A 21307-nucleotide genomic window follows, 5' to 3' on the forward strand; every position below is an offset into this window, starting at 1 on the left:
TTTGATGAATGATTTGTAAAGTTTTTGGTTTTATCTTATAAAAAAAAGTACACAATTGGTGTTTGTTGGTTATGAGGAGTGTATAGCATAGGGTTTAAGAAGGTTGGCAAGTGTACATATCACATCTGCATAATAAGCCCATCCTGATAGAATTTCCAGGGTATGAAAAGTACATGAATCTAGTCGTAAAAATCCAACCGATTGTATTATACATGTAACATGTTTTTCACTCCACCGTACGCCGATTTTTTGGGAGTTGAAATTATCAACTCGAATCGTATCATTCGCCTACCAATAAGATAATAGAGGATAATGGGACAGAGTGGGAGCGTAGAATCACAGCCGAAGAGCACGCCAAAGAATATTCCAGCAGGATGTCCAATGCATGAGGCAGGAGCACAACCAGGAGTACAACCAGAGCCAGAAGCGAAAGAAGCACCAAGCAAAAAGTCAGAATGCCCAGTAAATCCACAGAACAACATGCCACACCTCTCGCAGACACCGCTGTCGGCGCACCAATCAACAGCTCTACCCACAGATAGATCTACATCGAGTATTCCTCGCCCAGAGAACACCAATAACCCCGAAGAGTATGGCAGGGGAAAGCACTGGGAGTATCCATCTCCACAGCAGTTCTACAATGCGCTAGTGAGGAAAGGGTGGGAGACGCCTGAGGAGTCTGTCGAGGACATGGTAGCCATCCACAATTTCCTCAATGAGGAGGCGTGGGTGGAAATAAACAAGTGGGAGAAACGTGCGGGACACGTGGGGGATAAGTTAGTGTGGCAATTAGTATGGATTTCTTATTAACGCCACTCGCAGCGACCAAGACAAAGTACAACTCGCACAATTTTCAGGAAGACCTGGTGACTACACGCCTAAAGCGAGATTGCAGATGTTGCTTTCGTCAGTCTTCCCTAACAAGTTCTACAATGAACCACCGTTCGATAGACACGATTGGTTCGTTAGGCGTAAGAATCAGAGTGAGCTCGTTCGATACGTGATCGACTACTACGGCGCTCCTCCTACGCCTGATGGAATGCCTGTGTTTCATCTAGACGTGCGTCCTGCGCTGGATTCACCCAGTTCAATCGCAGAACGCGTTAGAGTGGGTACAGCTCGTTGCTGGAGGACAGCCACAGGGATGAGTGTGGACTCGATAAGTGAATTGTGATTTCAAATTTTATATTTTATTGTTTATGTGGATATGACGTATGTCTGGTGCGGAGGTCGCTCGAACATCAAGACGAGTTTCTTGAACCAGAACGACGAAGAATGCTGAGTGTGTGCGGTATATCGAGCTTTAATATATTCTAATGTATAACGCCAGATAAACACATCAACGAATCCCCAGAAACTGCAGTCCTCGAAGCGCTACACGGTCTCTGCAAGCTCAATCCCCAACTTACCCTCGACAAGGAGTCCAAGGCGCTGTACAAGAAGCACTTAGACACCAGCAAAGTATCCCTTATTGCTGGTGGCGGTTCTGGTGAGCTTTCTATCCACTTGCGTGTACTGGCTAATGACATCATTTCACGTATACAGGCCACGAACCAACTCACAGCTCATTCGTCGGCGATGGCATGCTCAATGCCGCCATCCCAGGTACCATATTCGCCTCCCCCAACACGGCTCAGATTCTGCGCGGCATTCAACTCGCGTCTTCTCCACAAGGCACTCTCGTGATTGTGAAGAACTACACAGGCGATGTCCTCCACTTCGGTCTCGCAAAGGAGAAGTTCGCTGCGCAGAACCCCGAAGCCGCGCGCTTTACGCGTTTTATCATGGCCAGTGACGATGTCTCAGTCGGCAGGAAGCAGGCCGGTATTGTCGGACGCAGAGGTCTTGCCGGCGTCACACTCATACACAAGATGGCTGGTGCATTCGCTCACAACGGTGCCACTATCGATCAGGTGGAAGACGTGGCCAACTACATCAACGATAACGCAGCTACACTCGGTGCGGGTTTGGAACACACACACGTACCTGGCACTGAAGCCTCTAAGGCTTACCTCAAGGATGATGAACTTGAATTGGGAATGGGCATTCACAACGAGCCTGGTTTCACTAAGATGTCACCTATCCCACCCGCTTCACAGCTAATTGAAGGTATGGTTGACACACTCACTTCGACTTCCGATCCAGACCGCTCCTATGTAAACTTCCGCAATGATGGCTCTGATAGAGTTGTCCTGCTGGTCAACAATCTCGGCGGGTTGTCCGAGCTCGAATTGGCTGGTGCTACAGGACACGCTACGAGTGTCGTGCAGAAGAGGGGATATAAAGTGGAGAGAGTGCTCAGTGGCACCTTCATCACCTCCCTCAACATGCCTGGTTTCTCCATCACGTTACTGAGACTGCCAGCGGAGGGTGAAAGCGCACCTGCCAGCACAGCTCAGATGCTTGAGCTGCTGGACAGCCCTGCCAACGCACCTGGCTGGAGATGGCACGCAACCACCCCGCCACGTCTCGAGAAGGAGTATGTAAACGACTCCCCTACCCATGCAAAACCATCCACCGACACAGCGGCCCCTATCAAGACAGACAACGGGGAAAAGATAATCCGCGCTATCAAAGCGGCTGCCGAGAATCTCATAGCGGCCGAACCTGAGATCACGCGCTTGGACACAGTGGCTGGTGATGGCGACTGTGGACTAACGCTCAAGGCAGGTGCAGACGGAGTCCTCAAGCGTATTTCAAGCGGTGCCATCAGCGGGGACAATGTGGCCAGGTACATACTCGAAGTGAGTGAGGTGGCTGAGACAGATATGGGCGGGACTAGTGGAGCGCTCTACTCCATCTTCTTCAGCGCATTGGCGGGAGCAGTCAGAGAGCATGAGACGGAGGTGCAGCTGGCATGCAAAGGGGCTTTGGAAACGCTCTATAAATACACCCGCGCTCGCCCTCCTTCGCGCACTCTGATCGATCCACTCCACGCGTTCATCGACGCGTTTGCGGGTGCCGGCGATGCCCACAAGGCTATCGAAGCGGCGAAGCAGGCTACCGAGGAGGGTAAGAAGATGGAGGCTAAGGCGGGTAGAGCGGCGTATGTGGGTCAGCAAGGCCTCAAGGAACAGGCTGTGCCTGATCCAGGAGCAGTGGGAGTGTGCAAGATACTCGAAGGCTTCTTTAGTGTTTATTAAGGTGTACATTTATGTGAATATGATATGCTTTGAGTGCTGTGAACTAGGTTAAAAGACAAGACTCGCATTAGTAATAGCCCCATGTCACACCCGGAATAGCCGAAGTGGATTTCTGCGCGATTGTCTTCTCTCCACGGATTCCAACAAAACCACAATAATGGCTACAGCAACAGCATTCAATCCAACAGAATCGCCACACAGGAGATACAACCCGCTCAGCGACAGCTGGGTGCTCGTCTCTCCGCACCGCACCAAGAGGCCATGGCAGGGGCAGGTGGAGGCAGCGAGCAAGCCCGAGCTGCCAGCGTATGATTCACAGTGTTATCTGTGTCCGGGCAACATGCGCTCGAACGGTGCCAGCAACCCACAATACACGAGCACACACCACTTTGTAAACGACTTCAGCGCAGTCTATCCGCAGGCGGTGGATTCTCCACGCGACCCACACCCGCTCATAAAGACAGCGCCCATATCTGGCAAGTGCTACGTCGTCTGTTTCCACCCCGACCACAACCGGACAATAGCGCAAATGGACACAGCCGATGTGCTGAGCGTAGTGGACGCGTGGTGCCATCTGTACAGCTCAATCCCGCGCGACGAGCCGAGCGTGAAGTACATACAGATATTCGAAAACAAGGGCAGCGCAATGGGGTGCTCTAATCCACACCCACACGGGCAAGTGTGGTCTGTGAGCTACATCCCTGAAGAGCCTGCCAAGGCGTTGGCGATGCAGGCGCGATACGCGAGAGAAAACAGCAGCACTAGCACACCCTCGCACCTTACACACGCCCCTAACCTCCTCCTCGACTATGCACACTTCGAGCTCGGCGGCAAGAGAGAGAGGGTGGTAGCACTCAACGAGGACTTTGTCGCTGTCGTCCCATATTGGGCCGTGTGGCCATTCGAGACACTCGTCATGCCCGCCAAGAAGCACATACCGTCCGTTGCTCACCTCACATGGTTAGAGAAGCAATCGCTCGCTGGTATCCTCCGCGAAGTCGCGTGCAGGTACGACAATATCTTCGACTGCAGCTTCCCTTACTCGATGGGACTGGTGCAGCAGCCTGTACGCGCTGAGGGTGATGACACCCAAGCATTTGCTCACGCTCAACTTCACATTCACTTCTATCCTCCTCTCCTCCGCTCAGCCACAGTGCGCAAATTCTTAGTAGGGTGAGTGGACATACATACAGCTCTCACTCACTCACTTACTCAACACAGCTTCGAACTGCTCGGCGAACCTCAGCGTGACCTCACTGCCGAAGGCGCTGCTAAACGCATCCAGGATTCTGACCCAACGTTTCCAAGATGGGCTCAGTAGCGTTTATACGCATAGTTGAAATTTGTTTTTGTCAGTTGTTTTAAATGGCTTTCTTCACTTTTATCGCACACAATTCCTGCCCTAAAGCACAATGCACACCCCTCATTTCACGCATCCAGCTCAACGCAGGGACGGGTGCGGTAAGATTTTCAGGGTGCTGTATTCGACCAGCTAATTTAGTATTGGGATGTGAGTGTGAATGTGAATGTGAGGCACAAGGTAAAATGCATTCTCCTCTCTCTCATACACACGCACACGACGTGAATAGGCTGCTGAGAATGGAGCGGGATCTCTACAAGCAGTTCAATGCGGCTGTGGGGTGGGTTGGAATGTGGATAGAGTGGGAGTTGTTCTATTAACGTAGCATCACAGATCATTTCAAAGTGTAAATTAAGACATACGACACGTACACTCACGCTCACACTCACACAGCTACTACGAATCCCCACCACTGATCGTATCTTCCTCAGCTATCAATACCACCTCGTCCACCTCCTTAAACTTATCGCTGCGTATGAGAAAGCAGGACTGCTCAGCGCTCACTTTTTCATCCTCATCAGGCATTCCTTCTTCTTTGTTCACAGTGCTTGCCATAGTCATCCACATAGCCCAGAGCATCATAAAGCACACCTCAACCAATTCAGGCTTTTGCTTGAAAAGTGCAACCAAAACGGAGTAAACAACTAGTGCTACACTTACACTCTCTTCTATACCACCTTGCATGTATTTTTTATATCCGACCTGTCTTTTCAATACAAGCCCCACCCAAGCTTCTCAAACACTATCGGCGACACTATCGTACCTACGAATCCCATAGCTGCGTATGCCACTACCCGTGTCATCACCTCAGCATCATAGTGACGTCCACTGAACCGTTCTGGCAGTGGCTGCGGCGTCTGTGCTGCATCCTCCTTCCTCTGTTGCAACTGTCTGAGATCAACGACAGATGGTACAGGATCGAGTTTGTCATTTGAGTTTCTGTAATCAGTGTACTCCCTATAGCTCTCTTAGCATATCATCTCTTCTCACAAACCACTCTCCACCTACGTCGCAGGCACAAATTCTCTTCGATTCGGCAGTGTAACCACCCTGTGCAGCAGCCTGAACATTGGCGGCAGAGACACTTGCATAAACGGCTTGGTGAGTAATCTAGTGAGAAATATCATCCCCACTCCGAGCGGATACTTGAGCAACGAGGCCAGATACCACTCCCAGCCTTGCAATTTCGTAACGAAATACGTACTGTGTCCGTATCCGTTGGTATTGGCAAACCACTCTCCTATACCATTTCCAAGGAATACTGATATGAACGCAACTGAATCTTCGAATGCTGGATTGTCTTCTGCTGGTTCGACGTGTGCATGTATAGCATACAGACCTGTTCTAGTGTTCAGCTTGTGTGGCATAGCACCAAGGTCCTACGCACACACTACAGTAAGCGAAAGAGGGGTAAACCACGACGTATTACTGATAAACACTTGGTAAGAAGGACCAAAGAGCGACCGCGTCGTGTAGATTAAATAGCCCGTAATCACTCCACCAATACAATCAAGTGAGGAGTGCATACCCTTTTTAGCCATTAAGTGTTCGTTTACTATCTACTCCACCCCAAAACTCACACAGTAGAATCTCCCAAAGACCACACTTGAAGTGGCTATAATGAGGAGCAAGTGCAGACCAACCTTGACTGTATCAGACATATCAGACTCGTCTAGCCATTGCTTCAGTACTAATGCCTGTGCGACAGCCGTGGTGGAATGCGTAGAAGGGAATCCATACTCGAGGTGACTTTGAGTGAATTGAGCTACGTCGGCGCGAAAAAGCGACTAAACACACCTAGTTCCCATGCCTGCGATATGCGTAAGTGAGTGGATTTCCATGTCTGCTACCTATTCACTCACTAATCCGACTAACGGGAGGAGAGTATGGCCTTGGGACACAACAGAAGTCCTACGAACGATAATTAGACCTTCTATACGAAAAGACACAATATCCTAGTCTTACTTTCATCAAGCACGTTATCCATACGCTAGCAGCCAGTGTCTGCAGCAATGCTGTACCTTGTTGTGTGTGTCCCCAGAAAAATGGAATTGGTAGCAAGAGAATAAAGAAGGTCACAGCCCCGAGAAAGCTTGTCCAGAGCATATATTTGTCAAGCCATTTCCCTCGGTAACGCCGTTGAAATTTGGCCATAAATTCACTCTCCTTCCTCAGCGATCGCAATAGAAATCTACGGATGGTATATCGCCATTTATGCAAAGTCGTTTTGTAATATTTATCGCTTTGCCGTCCAATCTCTTTAGATTTCGTGGGTTTCGTGGGTTTCTTCGCCGTGGCGGACGTCATGAGCAGACGAGTTTCAAATACGCGTGTGTTTTGTGTTTTATGCTTTTATCAAAATGCAATTAAAATACAATTTTACAAGTTATACATGTCATCACCCACTAAACTCCCCTAGACTCCATAATCAATCCAGTTTATAGCATATCCACTTGTTAAACGATGCTTATTGGCTGTGATTTGTACATCACCATCCTCATTCTCATTGTCGTTCTCATTTCCGTTCTCACCTTCTTCACCGCTCTGCGCTACTCCTTCCATTGGATGCAAGTCAATACCTTCCACGGAATCTAAATCTGAATCGACTATTTCGTCGTCATCGTACATTTCAAGATCGTAATCGTGTTCCTTCTTCACATTCCCTTCGCCGTCTTGATTCTCTTCTTGGTGTCTCACTATTGTACTCGTGTCTTCCTCTTCCTCCTCATCTTGCTCATTTTCCTCCTCGCCCTCCCTTGGCTCACCTTTCAAATCAGCCAAAACCATAGCATCATCATATCCATCCTCGCTCTCGTCCTCAAAAGCAGCGAGATCCAATCTCGGCCTTTTCACATCCGCGATCGGAGAGGTACTTTCACGCTTCGTGCGCTTCCTATCTGTATTTGTACCTTCCAGCACTTTCTTTAATAGCGCCTCCTCATACTCCCTATCATACTCCTCAAACTCATCTTCCAAGTCTGCATCGTCATCCAACTCTAAAAGCAGATCTTCGTATACTTTGTGATATGAATGCGGTTTTTTTATCAATGGTAGATTCATTGGTAGTAGTGCGTCTGACTGAAACGTAGAGAATGGATACTGATCCAACATTTTTGCCTGTGTCTCGTGATGCTTGAAATGCATTTTCGAAAGAGGTATCCATTTCTTCAGATTCCCCGTTGGCGGTGCTTGACTTTCAACGCTGAGCCAACGATCACGCTTCTCGTAGTCAAGAGCCTCTTTTGGTCCTGTACCACGGACCACGGCCAATGCGATATCAACGTCCCCAGTGACTACCTCCATCATTTTCTGTATAAAATAGTCAGACTAACTCCTTATCGCTGTATAAAAACGCTCACCTTCTTCGTTGCGTGTTTTGTTCCCATGAATGCAATTCTTGCCTCCACACCGGCGATAACAAACGCTAAAAGAGGTCTAAGAAACTTCTTAAGAACTTCCTCGACTTTTAATTGAAAGTCTTTGTCGATAGACTCGCGATTGATCATCTTCTTGAGTGTTTGTCCAATCAACAAGTCTTTCGAGTTGTGTGGATCAATCACGAGGTTATCTTCAATTTCCTCCAGACTTAATCCTTTCTTCTTTAAACGGTAACGCCTGTTCTTCTGCGCTGAGCGGAATGCAACGTCTGTGGTAGACGTCGGTGCCAAGTAGTTGATACAACGAGCGCGTTCATTCGAACTCAAGATCTGCCATTGAATCAGGAATCTATGAAAGACATCCTCAACTGCTTCAAATCGTTCTGAAATTTCATAACTCATTTCCTGTTCGATTGTGTGTTCATTACTGATACTCTCATAGTCGAGGACATTTATGTATTCCATACACTGTGCCTGTGATTTTGTGCGCACGTCAAGCGCTACCAAATCCGCTCTAAACCTCGATCTTCTCGCAACAGCCTTGAAGAATCGTTCCTTCTCAATCCCTGTCCAGAATGCGCCTGTAATCCAAGAATCTTTGTATTTATCTACCGTCTTCGTTTCTCTTAGCACTTTCCTATATCGTTCAATCTGCTCATCGGTGATATGCAACCCTGCCATGATCGTGGTCGCGTTTTGGCAGTAATCGTCTCGCGCAAATGGTATTTTTAATTTCTAAGAAAAAAGCTTATTATGCATACAACAAGATTTTAGTTTATTTTTACAACCACGGCGCCCATCCAACATACATAGCACCAAGATTTACCGGTGAAGTTGCCTCCCGTATGAGCTTTTCAACTTGCGCCGACGTTGACATCACAGTCTTAAGTGGCTTGTTGTGCTCCGTCTGTAATCCTTGAAGCTTCCTTTCTATTGGATCTAGCGCGCTCATTGCCAGTGACTTGATATACGCCTGACTGTCTGGATCATCATCTAGATTCGACGTCTTTTTCGAGCTTGGTCTTCTGCCTGACTTCTCCATTGCTTTAAAGTTGTCCAGCTTTCTCTTCGCATCTTCCCAATCCACCAAAGGGTCGTGGAGGAATGATTCGACAACACTGCCTAAAGAATCTCTGTTTGCCCTTAGTACGGCCATCGTAACCTCGGCGGCCTTTCTAAACACACCTTCCGTGCCAGTCACACCTAGCCCATCAATAAGGTTCTGTGTTAGCCTAAATGGCACTCTTTCCGGTACTTCAAATTGTGAACCCTTCTCGAAGAGACAATTAAAGTCAACATGTTGCACCGCACCGTTGTTCTTATCGAGGAGAATATTTTCACAGTGCCTGTCACCCAATCCCAAAACAAAACCTGTTATGGACATTACTGCTAGTGTCCTACTATATGTCATGCGAGCTTTGAGCCACTCAGAAGGTTCTGGGAACATTTCAATAAACCACTCGTGAAATACCTTGGGATAGCGTTTTAAAACAGACCTAAAAAAGTATATAGTCTGTTCTGGTCCTGACTGTCTACCACGTTCCAGAAGCGCTGCAATATCTGGCATATACCATTTTATATTTCTGTATTCGTATCTTTCAGTGAGAATTGATCTAAATGTGCGTGTGTCTTTGACCCATTCGATCAATCCACACCTCTCATTTAAGGGTACTACAGTGTAAGTTCTGATATAGAGCGATCGTTTTCTAGCTTCTGAATTGGATTTGAGGAACTTGTTGATCATTGAATTAAAGTCCATGAGTCGTGCATCCTTTCTTAGATCATCATCTGGCTTGCACAAGAAGCTGTAATCTTGACCGTTGTCCCCAATAATGGTCAACTTTCGAGGTTTGACAAGCGACTTCATTAGCTCCACTTCATCCACAAACTTTGCTACTCTGACAGGTCTGTCTGGGAATGGCTGATGCGAAGTAGTGTGCTTGTTAGTTGCTGGTAAAGAAACCGTCATGGAAGACTGCAGTGGTAACATAAAGTTCATAGGAGCGAGTCCGACCAATCTTGGGAAGCTGCGCTTGAGGCTGATTGTCCACTCATCCTGATTGACATGCTTGACACATAAAGACAGTAATTCGTGCACCAGAGTGAGAGCCTCTTGTATTATCTTCTTATTCTCAACACTTCCGTATTGCTATCATGTGTCAGATTAGTCAACAATTTACAATTTAAACTCACCTGGACATGCATAACAATCTTCTTGCATCTCTCAGACCGCTTTGGTTTGGTTGAGTTATACATTCCGACCATAGCCCACAAAGCCTGTTGTGGATGATCTCTGAGAACCCTGATCATAATTTTCTCAAGTATAGCGTAGACAGACTTGTTAGTGTGCCCGATGCGAGATACAATTTGTGCAAATGCTATGTACCAAGCATATGACGGCAACCTTTCGAGATTTTTGAGCATTTGATTGTTTGTTTGAGTATACGCGTGGTAAATGTAGAGCTTTTTGTCGTTCTTGCTTGGTTTAGCTAAGCTGTCTTCGTATGGAGCTACATCAGAGCGAGCACCAAAGTCCATCCAGAGTGTCAACATCCTAGGCATGGTTTGATAGATGTATTTTGTACCGTAGCACAGAGCTCGCGAGTAATATTTGACAGTCATCAATATAGACTGGGCTATTACCTGATCAGCTGCCGAATTCTGCTTTCCGTGCGTGTCGTAGTAATGCCCGAGCTCGTAGTAAGGTTGTTCCCGACTTGAGCGACTATTTAGAAGTGTCAAGAAGTTATTAAATCCACTTACGTTTTGTATTCCTCAATAGCTTTGTTAAAGTGGGTGACAACGTCGTTGAAGTCTTTTCTATCGCCCTCGGATAGCCAGCGAGCTTTGAGGAGAAGACCCTTTCGCTGATATTAAACGCAAGCTGACTAGAAAAGCTGTTACCCACCTTTGCCTTCAATCGCCTGTACTTAGTATTAAAATCAGTCTGGGTACTACCAGCCGAGTTCTCCTCAGTTAAATCGATAACAGCAGAAGTGACGCTGGAATTTGCAGTGCCTTGCAGCATAAGTTTAGGGACCTGATACTCCAAACCAGCATCTAGCTCTCTTAACGCCTTCTCATGCTCCCCATTAGCTCTAATAAGTTTAGCCGACTGAATGAAGGAGAATGGTGTACCGATCTGATCAGCCTGTAAACTAGCACTATAAGCTGTCTGGAAATGATGAGCTTTCCTAGCAGTCTTAGCAGAGCTTAACCACAGCGCCCCAATCTCATTTTTGGCCCATTCCTGTGAGATGGCAGATGTAGCGATAGCGCTCCTGCGCAAACTCAGCAACGGCTCTCTCGATTTAAATGTAGGCATCGTCACTTCAAGTCTATCTTCCAAGAGTGTGGTGAGTTTTGCAGCCAACGTTTGTGCGCTTTCCGGCTGGTGTGTGCTGCTAAGCTTGGTGATTTGGGTTATTGCCTGCGAAATCATTTCGAGTTCATGAACCATATGCAAGTGAACGGCTGAGTCGTACGCACGACGGTATCCATCACGCCCTGCTGCAATAATAGGTGTTCCCAGTAATTGGCGCGCTTCGTGGAGTATAGACGGTAAACGATATAGCTCATTGTCATGGACTGCGAGGAGTAGTCGTCCAAGCGAGTACTCTGGCGAATGCTTCGCTAGGCCACTAGATACATTCTCTCGAACTGTTTTCCAATCGCCCACAATCCATGCACCTTCTGTTTGGAAACTGCCAAGCGGCTGTCTCCACTCAGGATGACTGCTGAGAACACCACGAATATGCGTTCCAAGAGTATCTAAAGGGATTTAAGTGGAAGAATAAACAGCAACACTAAAACCCCACCATAATGACCAAGATTCCTCAAACAGCGAAGTAATCCAGCATGAAGATTGAGATCATCAGGCTTCTTCTGCAGCTCAACTTCCCAGCAACTCTGAGCTGCTGTCCATCTACCAGTACTTTCATGCTCTCTGATCTGATGCTCGAGTGAAGGTGCGATAATCAGAGTAGACACACCCTCCATCCCATCAGGCTCATCGAGATTAGCGTAAATTTCGTGTAAATGCTCGTAATACAGCTGCAGATTCTCTTCATCACCCTTAGACCTTATTTCAAATATACGTCTTTCAAAAGTGAGCAGAGAGCGAGCGTAAGACCTGCACCTCAATGCAGCATGAGCGAGTAAATCGGCGTCAATTGACTGTATTAAAGGATGTACGCGGTCAAGATTGTGAGTGTACATGTCCAGCTGAGCTTGTTGGTGGGATGAGAGACTGACAGGACCACCTTTCTGGGGACGTTGACGTGCTGCTAGTTTTTGGAAAGGTTGAATATTCATCCTCTGCTTGCGTGTCCATTTGCCGAGGTGGTCCATAAGATCGAAAATCGTCTGCAGTGTATTTGTTAGATAAACTTGCAATCTACATACGTCACTCACCTGTGCACTCAGTAATCGCTTATCTTGTGAAGTAGAGTCTTTCATCTCTTTCATCTGATCACTCAAAATGACCGTAATCTCTTGGGACATTTCATTCCTGTCGCTATCCTCACCCGTAATAAGAACGTTTAAAACTAGATACGGTAGTATATAGCGCGCAACGCCTACATCCTGATTACGCACGACAGGCTTGAAGACGCTAAAAATTGCCGATGCCTGTTTACCTCTAGTCTTCCAAATCAGATCGGTAGTCCATAATCTCAGCCACTCAGAATATGACTTGGACTTTGTGTAGATGGGGTATTCCATAGGACGTCTTTTGGGTTCGCGTGCAATGTAGCGACCATCAGTAAGCAGAGTTGAGAGTGTTTCGAGTACCTGTCGCGGGAACAACTCCCACCGCTGCTTGACTTTCAGGGGCAGGGAGTTATCCTCCCGCTGTAATAACTCAGGTCTGAAACCACAAAACTTCAGCAGTTCTTGTATCGCATAAGCGAGATCCTGTTGCGCTCTGCTGTCACTTGTGGATCTATACGCGCCGACTAACTCGTTGGTCATGAGCGACATTACAAACCTGACATTCTCATCGTAGTCTTCAAAATTACTATCGATAATCATTGTCTTCTCCTCAGACATGAGCTCAATTCTATCAGGATCGACAGCGCCCAGTGTACCAACACAGTCGAAAGCAGCGTTTTGTATTGGCTGCTGCAGGTCACCACTACGATCTGCAGCAGACAGAGTGAATTTTATCAGAGTGCCAACGATAGGATCAAACACGTCACCCGTAGTCAGACTCTTGAATATAGAGCGATTATTGCTAATAAACTCTCTGAGCTCTATCAGACTGTGTAACCTTACTCTGGAATTCTCCCTTGAAGCTCTCTGTAAGATATTTTCCAAAACATGCTTGAAATTCCATCCACTTCTTATCTGCGTCAGTTTCTTTTGCTGCTCAGTCAACTCAGGTATATGTTTCATGTCGAGCATTTCTGCAGCTTGATCGGGCATCTCGTGTGCGTTATCGAGAATGTAATTGAGAATACTCCTCGCTTTCTCCATCTGAGACGCAGTGTATGCGGACCAGTTACCAACGAAACTCGCGACTGTCCTGCCGATGTAAGGGCTAAGATCCTTGTATGTGAGTGTGGTAATAAACGATTTGATGCTATCCAGAGTGACAGAACGAAGATTATCGACCTCTACGAAAGCCTGCAGGAGTGCCATGACCTGTGGAGAAACGGACACGATACCCGGACCGATTTTCTTGATAAGCACACCGAGACTCCTGATAATCCTACTCTTCTCATCCACAGATCGTCTCCCCTGCACGTCATTGAGGTTATCAGAAATTATAGACATGATTCCCAAAATGTGATTGCGGAGGAAGCTCTCGTTTGCACTATATTTCTGCTTCTTGCCTCTTGACTTCCTGTTTTCAGCTTCAGCGATGGTGTCTTCGATACTATCGATAGAAACCATTGCCGTCTTAGCCACCGTCTCGTTAGTGTCGCCGAGAGCCATTACAAGCGAAGCGAGCAGTGATGGTCCGCAGCTGATAATAACGCTGGACAGATTAATCTGCTTTTTAGACCCCTGAAACTCATCGAGAAAGAGCTGAATGCCTTCGTCGCGTTTAGAGCCCTCGCGGAGGTAGAGATGTGCAAGGATGTGCTCGACATACTCCAGACACAACGGTTGAACAGGCTGGCCTAGTGTACGGGCAATACTCGACAGTATATCCCGCTTGCTCTCTGCAATGAGCGACGGGAGTGTGTATCGCAGCGTCTGGTGTAGGAATGCCTTGCGATCTGGGAATCCGAGGACTGACATTGAGTCTGTGAGCATGTGTGGTGACGATAGCATGTTCAATACAAGGAACACTGACAGTCTTGGCAGGTGCGAGCTGCAGACCTTGTACATAGTAGTGGCATTGTGTTCAGCCAGTGTATTAAGCTTGGTTTTTGTAAGATTATATAGTATTGGAGAAACACTTGAAACACTCAAACTTACCTGGATATATGCCAGACTGCGCAGTAAGGGATTGGTGTTACCTAGCATCCGGAACAGACATATGAGGCATCGATACAGTCTGGCAATAGGTATGGAGCGACCAATAAGCGTCACCGATACCAAAATCGTTTCTGCAAGCTGGGCGTTCCTGCTCTGAAGCAAATCATCAAAGCGATCAAACAAAACATCCTGATTAAAGTCTTCCACCTCATTTAAACCTTTACTCAGAGCAGCCTCCTGAGCTATAATGACAGCATGCGCAGCTCTACCAGCAGCGAGACGAATCTTGCGCGACCCGCTACCCAAAGAACGCAAAACAAACCCAGAAATTTCGCCATACCTCCAATTTTCATTCGCAGCTTGAATACCAGAATGAATAAGAATACGACGCAGAGACACCAGCAACAAAAACTGAGTCTTTTCATTAAGATTGACGACTTGGAGCGCTTCCAGTGCTAAGTCGATAGTAGCAACGTGCGAGACGGCCGAAGTAGAGAGTAAATCGGGATAAGCAGCATCGCTAAAAGAGCATTGAGGAGGTTTTTCAGGATATTCTTTCTGTACCATCAGCGTGCCGGCTATAGCAGGTGGAAGGAGACCGATACCCTGAGCCAGACCGTCGTGTGAGACATTCTTAGACGCAGATTGAGCTGCTATTTTGGCCCAGAGCACATCCTGTATATCCATAGATGCAAGATCATGAGCATCGCTGTGAGACATACCCCACCACTGGGTGAGTACGTACACTAGAGCATCGTGACCACCCTGCGAATCTACATCATGTCTTATGCTGGTGGTGCGTGTGAGGTTTGAAACGCTTTGTGTCGGTCGCAGAGTGTTGGAAGCATCTCTTTTACGTTTACGAGTGGCAGTAATAGCGCGCAGCTTTTGAAGTAACTTTGAACGTGCGGATGTGGTCGTTGAAGAAGCTCTCTTATCTCCTAATACAGTGTATAGCTCGCTCAGTGCATCCACCGACACCACGGAAGAAATTTCTGAGACGGGTATTGAGTTGAAGAGGAGAACCAAAAAGGCATCGAACACATCATGACCTACATCCTCATATGCATATCTGATAGAAAGAGTAACCACGTTTTGTATAATGCGTATTGCAACATTCCACGACGACGGACCGAAGAGATAGCCCGAGTTGGACATCTTGTTGAATGTACTGTAAAGAGCATTGAAGGTTGGTATATAACGTTGCAGGTACCCGTCGCTGTCTTCACTGTTGTCGATTATATTGGAGAATACTAAAATTATGCAGTATAGGGATTGTTCGGAGGCTTTCGAGAGCATATTGCGACATATGTTGATAAAGTTGGATTGAAATGCTACTTTTTCAGCAGTAGGTTCTATAGTTGAGATAGTATGGGAGCAGAAGAGTTTCAAATGCGTGATGAACTTGGGTATGAGATCTATGAACAAGAATGACGATTGCGGTTGAGAGAAAGTGCGAGTGAGTATGTCATTGACGGTGTCTACGAAAGATAGGTATGAGAGGGGAGAAGACAATATAATAGCACCTTCAGACTGTAGAGAACCATCGTGAGCAGCAACAACTGCAGGTTTAAGAGAATCGTAAACATCAATAGCGACAGGGAAAGCGACTTTATTGAGACTGCTGACGATGCTTAAAAGGCGCTTTATTGAAGCATGAATGAATTCCAGGCGATCAAAAGGATCTTCTTGCTCGCTGGAACCTTTGCTGGCAAGATACCTCATCACCAGGCCCAGTACCTGAATAATCTTTCCCCTTAGGACGAATCTGGCAGTAGATTTGACGGGATCGACAATTTCTACACTTCCAAGTCTAGTAGCAGCAGCTAGAAGTCTTATAATTAAGAACTCAGCAAAGCTCACTTCGCGGCCGGAATCCAATGCAAATTGGAATGTCAAGACGGAGGGAGTACGAGAAAGATCAGAATGAAGAAGATTGAGGACGCGAAATACGGGATGATCTGCGGTGTAATTAATGTCCAATTCGTTTGGAAGCGTGTCAATGCATGCAGATAGCAGGAGCTTGTGTACCTTGATGATTCGTGGATAATGTGAGAGCGCATCATTTATATTTACATTTTGAGATTCCCTGTCATGTTCGTCGATGAGTTGCTTAAGAAGTACGTGAGTGGGTTCGCTGTTGCCATCCTCCATTGTTTGTGGTGGCGGTGGTGGTTGAGAGATAAAGATAACAAAAGCGCGATTTATATTTAATTTTTATTATATTGCAATTACATCCCTTTAAAAGAAAAGGCAGTCGAAAACGAGAGAATTAAAGTGTTCAGTGGTTTCTACGCGTCAAATTATTCAATTGGGTGAAGAGCGTACTCTTTGTCATCTTCTGGTACTGAGAGAATACGGAGAGTGTTGGTGTGTCCAGCATCACCCTTCCAGCCTTGAACAGCGAGTACTGTAGTACCCTTCTCAACGATAGCGAGATCCAAAGCCTTCTTCAAAGCGAAACGGATTCTGTTATCAACGTCTACTTGCCAGTTAGACTCATCAGCTGGTCTAACCTCGTTGTAATGGATTGGATACACGCCACGACTTAAGTGAAGTTGACGTGAAGTTTGTTCATTACGAGTAACGCAAAGAATTGGGCAGCGTGGACGATACTTTGAGAGTAATCTTGCAGTGTTACCTGAAGTAGACATACATAAAATTGCTGAAGCACCCTGGTCGATAGCTGCAGATACAGCAACAGATGCGATGGTTTCAGTGGTGTCCATTGGTCTTGGTGCGAGAGCGCGCAATTCTTGGTAAATCTTTCCATTGGCGAGAGCGTGTTCAGCGAGTAAACAAACTTCACCCATCAATTTGACGGATTCAGTTGGGTAAGCACCCTTAGCAGTTTCACCAGATAACATGACACAATCAGCACCATCAAGAACGGCGTTTGCGACATCAGAAACTTCAGCACGAGTTGGACGTGGGTTGAAAGTCATAGACTCAAGCATTTGAGTTGCACAGATGACAGGTTTACCGACAATGTTGCACTTTGCGATCATCATCTTCTGAGCCATGAAAACTTGAGAGGCAGGAATTTCAATACCGAGATCACCACGAGCAACCATGACACCATCGGTTTCTTTCAAGATTTCATCAAAGTTGTTAACACCCTGTTGGTTTTCGATTTTGACGATGATTTTAATTTTCTTTCCATTTTCACCCAAGACCTTACGAATTTCTTTGACGTCCTCAGCTCTTCTAATGAAAGAAGCAAAGACGATATCAACGCCATTGTCGACACCGAATTGAAGGTCATTTCTATCCTTCTGTGAGAGAGCAGGGAGGTCAACGTCAGTCTTTGGAAGGTTGACACCTTTACGTGAGGAGAGAACGCCATTGTTGAGGCATCTAACTCTGAGCTTATCACCTTCAACGGCGAGAACTAAGAGAGAGAGAATACCGTCATCGACGTAAATGAGTTTACCAGGTTCGATGACGTTAACGATGTTTTTGTAATCGAGGTACATGAATTGATCATCGCAAGCTTCAGCGTAGGAATCGTCAGTTGTAACGTAGAATTCATGGCCTTGAGCAATATTAATGTCTTCACCGCCCTTCATCAAACCAGTCCTAATCTCGGGACCTTTAGTATCTAAAGCAATAGCCAAAGGTCTGTGGTTTGGGTTTCTAGCGACAGTTTCGCGCACATTGTTGATAACAGATTGGTGGTAATCGTAAGAGCCGTGTGAGAAGTTCATTCTAACAATATTCATACCGGATTCTCTTAAAGCGGTGAGAGATTCGATGTTGTTGACTTTAGGACCAATAGTAGCGATGATGGAAGTTTTTCTAAGGAAATGCTTGTTGTGGGTGTCCTGCTCAGTACCAAGGTTTGCGAGCCATTGGAAAGTGTTTGTTGTGTTCAAGTTGAGTGATTCAAAGGACACTAAAGTTATTTGTTAGATTCAAACTGTCAACCTTTAAAATTACTAGTCTTTACTCTTTTAATTCTTTTGACGGTTCTGGTCGAAGAATTCCAAGAAGAAATCGCTGCACAACCATTGGCGGTAAGATTAACCTCAGGAATCTTACCACTGGTGGGTAAATTTAAAAATTTGAAATATAAATTATTTACTATTAAATTTATAATTCGCTTGTAAATTTAAAGTCTGGCATTCAATCTCCATCCTTCACCACAGACAGCCATGGCCAGGAAGAGATCTCACGCGTCAAAGAAATCAAATAGTGTTAAAGATCCAAAGCCAGATTCAATTCCAATGGATTCAGAGGATGAATTCCATCATCAAAATGACAGAATCGACTTTGGTCATAATTCTCCTTCTGATGATGATTCTGATAACGAGGAGGAAGTTTATGGTTTAAAGGGCGTTGACGATGAGGATGAAGATGACAATGATGATGATGACGACGACGACGATGTTGATATGGGCGATTACCAAGATGTTCCAGACGATAACATCAACTTGGATCACACCAACGACAACTCCGATCACTCTGACAACTCCGAAGAAAACTCGGATGACGCTTCCAAACTCAAATCTTGGGGTTCTCGTCAATCTGCTTATTACTCACGTCAGGATGAAAATGAGAGCGATGACGACGAAGATACTGAGCAAAATCGCAAACTCGAACAAGAAGAGGCTTTGAAATTACAAAAGTCTTCAAGGCAGGATTGGTCTTGGGATGACGTTAAAGATATCGGTGGTGTGGTTGAAGATGAAGGCAATCAAGATACAGCAGTTGATTTAGATGAACCAGAAGACAATACAGCCTATATTGACACAAGCGATCTATCTCACTCTGATAAATTAGCTCTACTACAAAAAACTTCTCCTGAAACACTTGCCTTATTGACAGATTACGAGGATATTCTTAGCAAATTAAGAGAAACTGAAGAGTTCATCGCAAAGCGCAAAAAGGAAGATATAAACCATCCTGCTTTAGGATTGCTCTACGTCTACCACCAAACTCTCCTCACTTATGCTCCTCTACTAACCTACTTCCTCTGTCTAAGAGCTTCACCAGCGTATGCACACGATAGAATAAAGTTGCTTCAACATCCCGTTCTCAATCGTATGGTCACTCTCCGTGAAGGTCTCTCACGTATGGAGGATCTAGGTTTCGGTCCCGGCGATGAACAAGCTATACCGGAAGATGACGAAGAGGATCAGCAAGATATTCGCAATATGGTTCGCGAATGGGCAGCTCACAAGCAAGATGATGTTGACGATGATGTCGATAACTCACTTGAGCAGGGTGAGCTTGAAGGTCTGATGGTGGATGAAAGTGAAAATGTTGCACCACCTAAGAAAGATAAGAAGGATAAGAAGAAGAGTAAGAAGAATTCTTCAAACAACTCCAATCTTATACATCAAGTCGATGAATCGGCATTCGAGTACAAACCATCAACCTCGAAATCTAATAAAAAGGATTTGCAGAGAAATACAGACGATGATTACCTTGGAGAAGCTGACACATTATCAACACTCGATGCGGAATCCAAGAAGAAGAATAAGAAATCGTTGCAATTCCATACAGCAAGAATAGCTAAGACGGACAACCGTCGTAGTGCAGCATCGAAGCAGCGTCAGAGTGGTGATGACGATGTACCATACCGTGAACGTAAGAAGGCTCGTCTAGAAAAGGGTGGAAAGAGTGCCGAGGGAGATGAGCTAGATGGAGGAGAATGGACAGCACAGGATGAAGCCACACGTCGTCAGATAATGAATGAAGATGAGGGATTAGGTGATGGTGGAGACGGTGGTGATGGCGATGACTATTACAACCTCGTCCGACAAAGCAAGAAGGCTAAAAAGGAAGCAAAGAAAGAGGAATATGATGATGCAAGATGGAAGAATAGGGTTGACTACGTTGATGAGAGTGGAGTTGATGGACCACGTTCACTTCCACGTGATATTGCATTGAATAAGGCGGTTACACGCGCGCGTTCATTTAAGCACTCCAAGTTAAACCGTAATCCACGTCTGAAGAAGAGGATTAGATTCGATCAAGCACAGAAGAAGATCAAGTCGATGAAGCCTGTTTATCAGGGTGGACAAGAAGGACAGTATGAAGGAGAGAGAAGCGGAATAACGCGGAATGTGAAATCGACTAAGTTATAGAAGTATATATATTAAGATACAGGTTTCTCTTGTTGAGTCTGTTCAATCAAACCAACGCCAACATCACCAGTTTGGTTGGATTCGGTAATTGATTTGTGTTGCTGCTTTAATAAGTTGTGCTTAATTTCCTTTTGACGAGTAATTTCTTTATTGTGGTGTAAGCATTCCATATAATCCTCCTTCTGGGCTAAACAGTCCTCGACGGCGTCAGCTTGAGCGTAGCACTGGTATTGTGTAAGCCACCTAACATTCCAATCAACCAATCAAACCTTCTGAAAATCCTGCCAATAAGCAAAGCAGCGTGTTCTGCCTGTAGATTGATTAGAAGGTGCTGCCTAGTAATTACAACAACGCTAACCTCCCGTATATCCAAATCCAGACTGATGATTGAATTAATATTATTTATTTTGTATCCAAATAAACTCACTGCCATTTTATATTTTTAGTTTTTTATCGTTGAGTTGAGAGAGTGGCTCAGTTGGGCTGGGTACTTTGTTCTTCTCTACAATCAAGTAGTTTTATTGAAAATTATTATTTGTAAGTAATTCAAAGTAAGGGAGATTGAATAGATTATCTAGTCAAATGATGTACATCTATCGTTTACATATAGGAAGAGTCGTCAGAATGCTTTCTTGAAGATATTTTATCGATTGCTGATCATATTCTTGATATTCTCATCTACTTCTAATTTCCCTGCAATTCCTTTATAATTCTCTAACAAATTTTCGCTAGGTCTATTTTGAATATTTTCTTGTATTATCTTTATAATCAATGTTATTGTGATATTTAAAAATTTATATTTATAAGTACTTAAAAAGTGAACACAATTCGCGTACGAGGGGAAAGACAATCAAGACAATCAGCACAACATAGATAAAAGCAAATAAAAGATGAAATAAAATGTATATA

At 45.5% G+C, this 21307-nt stretch overlaps 8 protein-coding genes across 8 annotated transcripts; 4 read left to right on the top strand and 4 right to left on the bottom strand.

Moving 5' to 3' along the window:
- Nucleotides 1–312: 312 nt before the first annotated feature.
- J056_000580 (Dihydroxyacetone kinase 1) lies at nt 313–3143 on the top strand (the record flags this gene model as incomplete). The annotated part of the gene is made up of 4 exons (XM_009270208.1): nt 313–776; nt 823–1148; nt 1331–1489; nt 1546–3143. The coding sequence occupies 4 exons, from the start codon at nt 313–315 to the stop codon at nt 3141–3143; spliced, it is 2547 nt and encodes an 848-aa protein (XP_009268483.1).
- Nucleotides 3144–3300: 157 nt separating this feature from the next.
- On the top strand, nt 3301–4464 carry J056_000581 (Galactose-1-phosphate uridylyltransferase; the record flags this gene model as incomplete). Its single annotated transcript, XM_009270209.1, has 2 exons — nt 3301–4316; nt 4365–4464. 2 exons carry the CDS (start codon nt 3301–3303, stop codon nt 4462–4464), a joined length of 1116 nt encoding a protein of 371 aa, XP_009268484.1.
- Nucleotides 4465–4742: 278 nt separating this feature from the next.
- On the top strand, nt 4743–5151 carry J056_000582 (uncharacterized protein; the record flags this gene model as incomplete). Its single annotated transcript, XM_009270210.1, has 3 exons — nt 4743–4783; nt 4837–4849; nt 4897–5151. The coding sequence occupies 3 exons, from the start codon at nt 4743–4745 to the stop codon at nt 5149–5151; spliced, it is 309 nt and encodes a 102-aa protein (XP_009268485.1).
- Nucleotides 5152–5213: 62 nt separating this feature from the next.
- Nucleotides 5214–6344, bottom strand: J056_000583 (Dihydrosphingosine 1-phosphate phosphatase; the record flags this gene model as incomplete). Its single annotated transcript, XM_009270211.1, has 5 exons — nt 5214–5460; nt 5512–5842; nt 5891–6032; nt 6084–6252; nt 6301–6344. 5 exons carry the CDS (start codon nt 6342–6344, stop codon nt 5214–5216), a joined length of 933 nt encoding a protein of 310 aa, XP_009268486.1.
- Nucleotides 6345–6918: 574 nt separating this feature from the next.
- Nucleotides 6919–16460, bottom strand: J056_000584 (Protein kinase rad3; the record flags this gene model as incomplete). Its single annotated transcript, XM_009270212.1, has 9 exons — nt 6919–7812; nt 7863–8517; nt 8690–10029; nt 10074–10596; nt 10644–10741; nt 10789–11651; nt 11699–12245; nt 12294–14249; nt 14307–16460. 9 exons carry the CDS (start codon nt 16458–16460, stop codon nt 6919–6921), a joined length of 9030 nt encoding a protein of 3009 aa, XP_009268487.1.
- A 149-nt stretch (nt 16461–16609) lies between these two features.
- Nucleotides 16610–18013, bottom strand: J056_000585 (Pyruvate kinase; the record flags this gene model as incomplete). The annotated part of the gene is made up of 1 exon (XM_009270213.1): nt 16610–18013. One exon carries the CDS (start codon nt 18011–18013, stop codon nt 16610–16612), a length of 1404 nt encoding a protein of 467 aa, XP_009268488.1.
- Nucleotides 18014–18460: 447 nt separating this feature from the next.
- J056_000586 (uncharacterized protein) lies at nt 18461–20398 on the top strand (the record flags this gene model as incomplete). The annotated part of the gene is made up of 1 exon (XM_009270214.1): nt 18461–20398. One exon carries the CDS (start codon nt 18461–18463, stop codon nt 20396–20398), a length of 1938 nt encoding a protein of 645 aa, XP_009268489.1.
- Nucleotides 20399–20585: 187 nt separating this feature from the next.
- J056_000587 (uncharacterized protein) lies at nt 20586–20831 on the bottom strand (the record flags this gene model as incomplete). Its single annotated transcript, XM_009270215.1, has 4 exons — nt 20586–20622; nt 20668–20704; nt 20757–20778; nt 20826–20831. The coding sequence occupies 4 exons, from the start codon at nt 20829–20831 to the stop codon at nt 20586–20588; spliced, it is 102 nt and encodes a 33-aa protein (XP_009268490.1).
- Nucleotides 20832–21307: the final 476 nt, after the last annotated feature.

This window comes from Wallemia ichthyophaga, assembly GCF_000400465.1.
Source record: "Wallemia ichthyophaga EXF-994 unplaced genomic scaffold scaffold10, whole genome shotgun sequence".
In the NCBI taxonomy this organism is placed as follows: Eukaryota; Fungi; Basidiomycota; class Wallemiomycetes; order Wallemiales; family Wallemiaceae; genus Wallemia; species Wallemia ichthyophaga.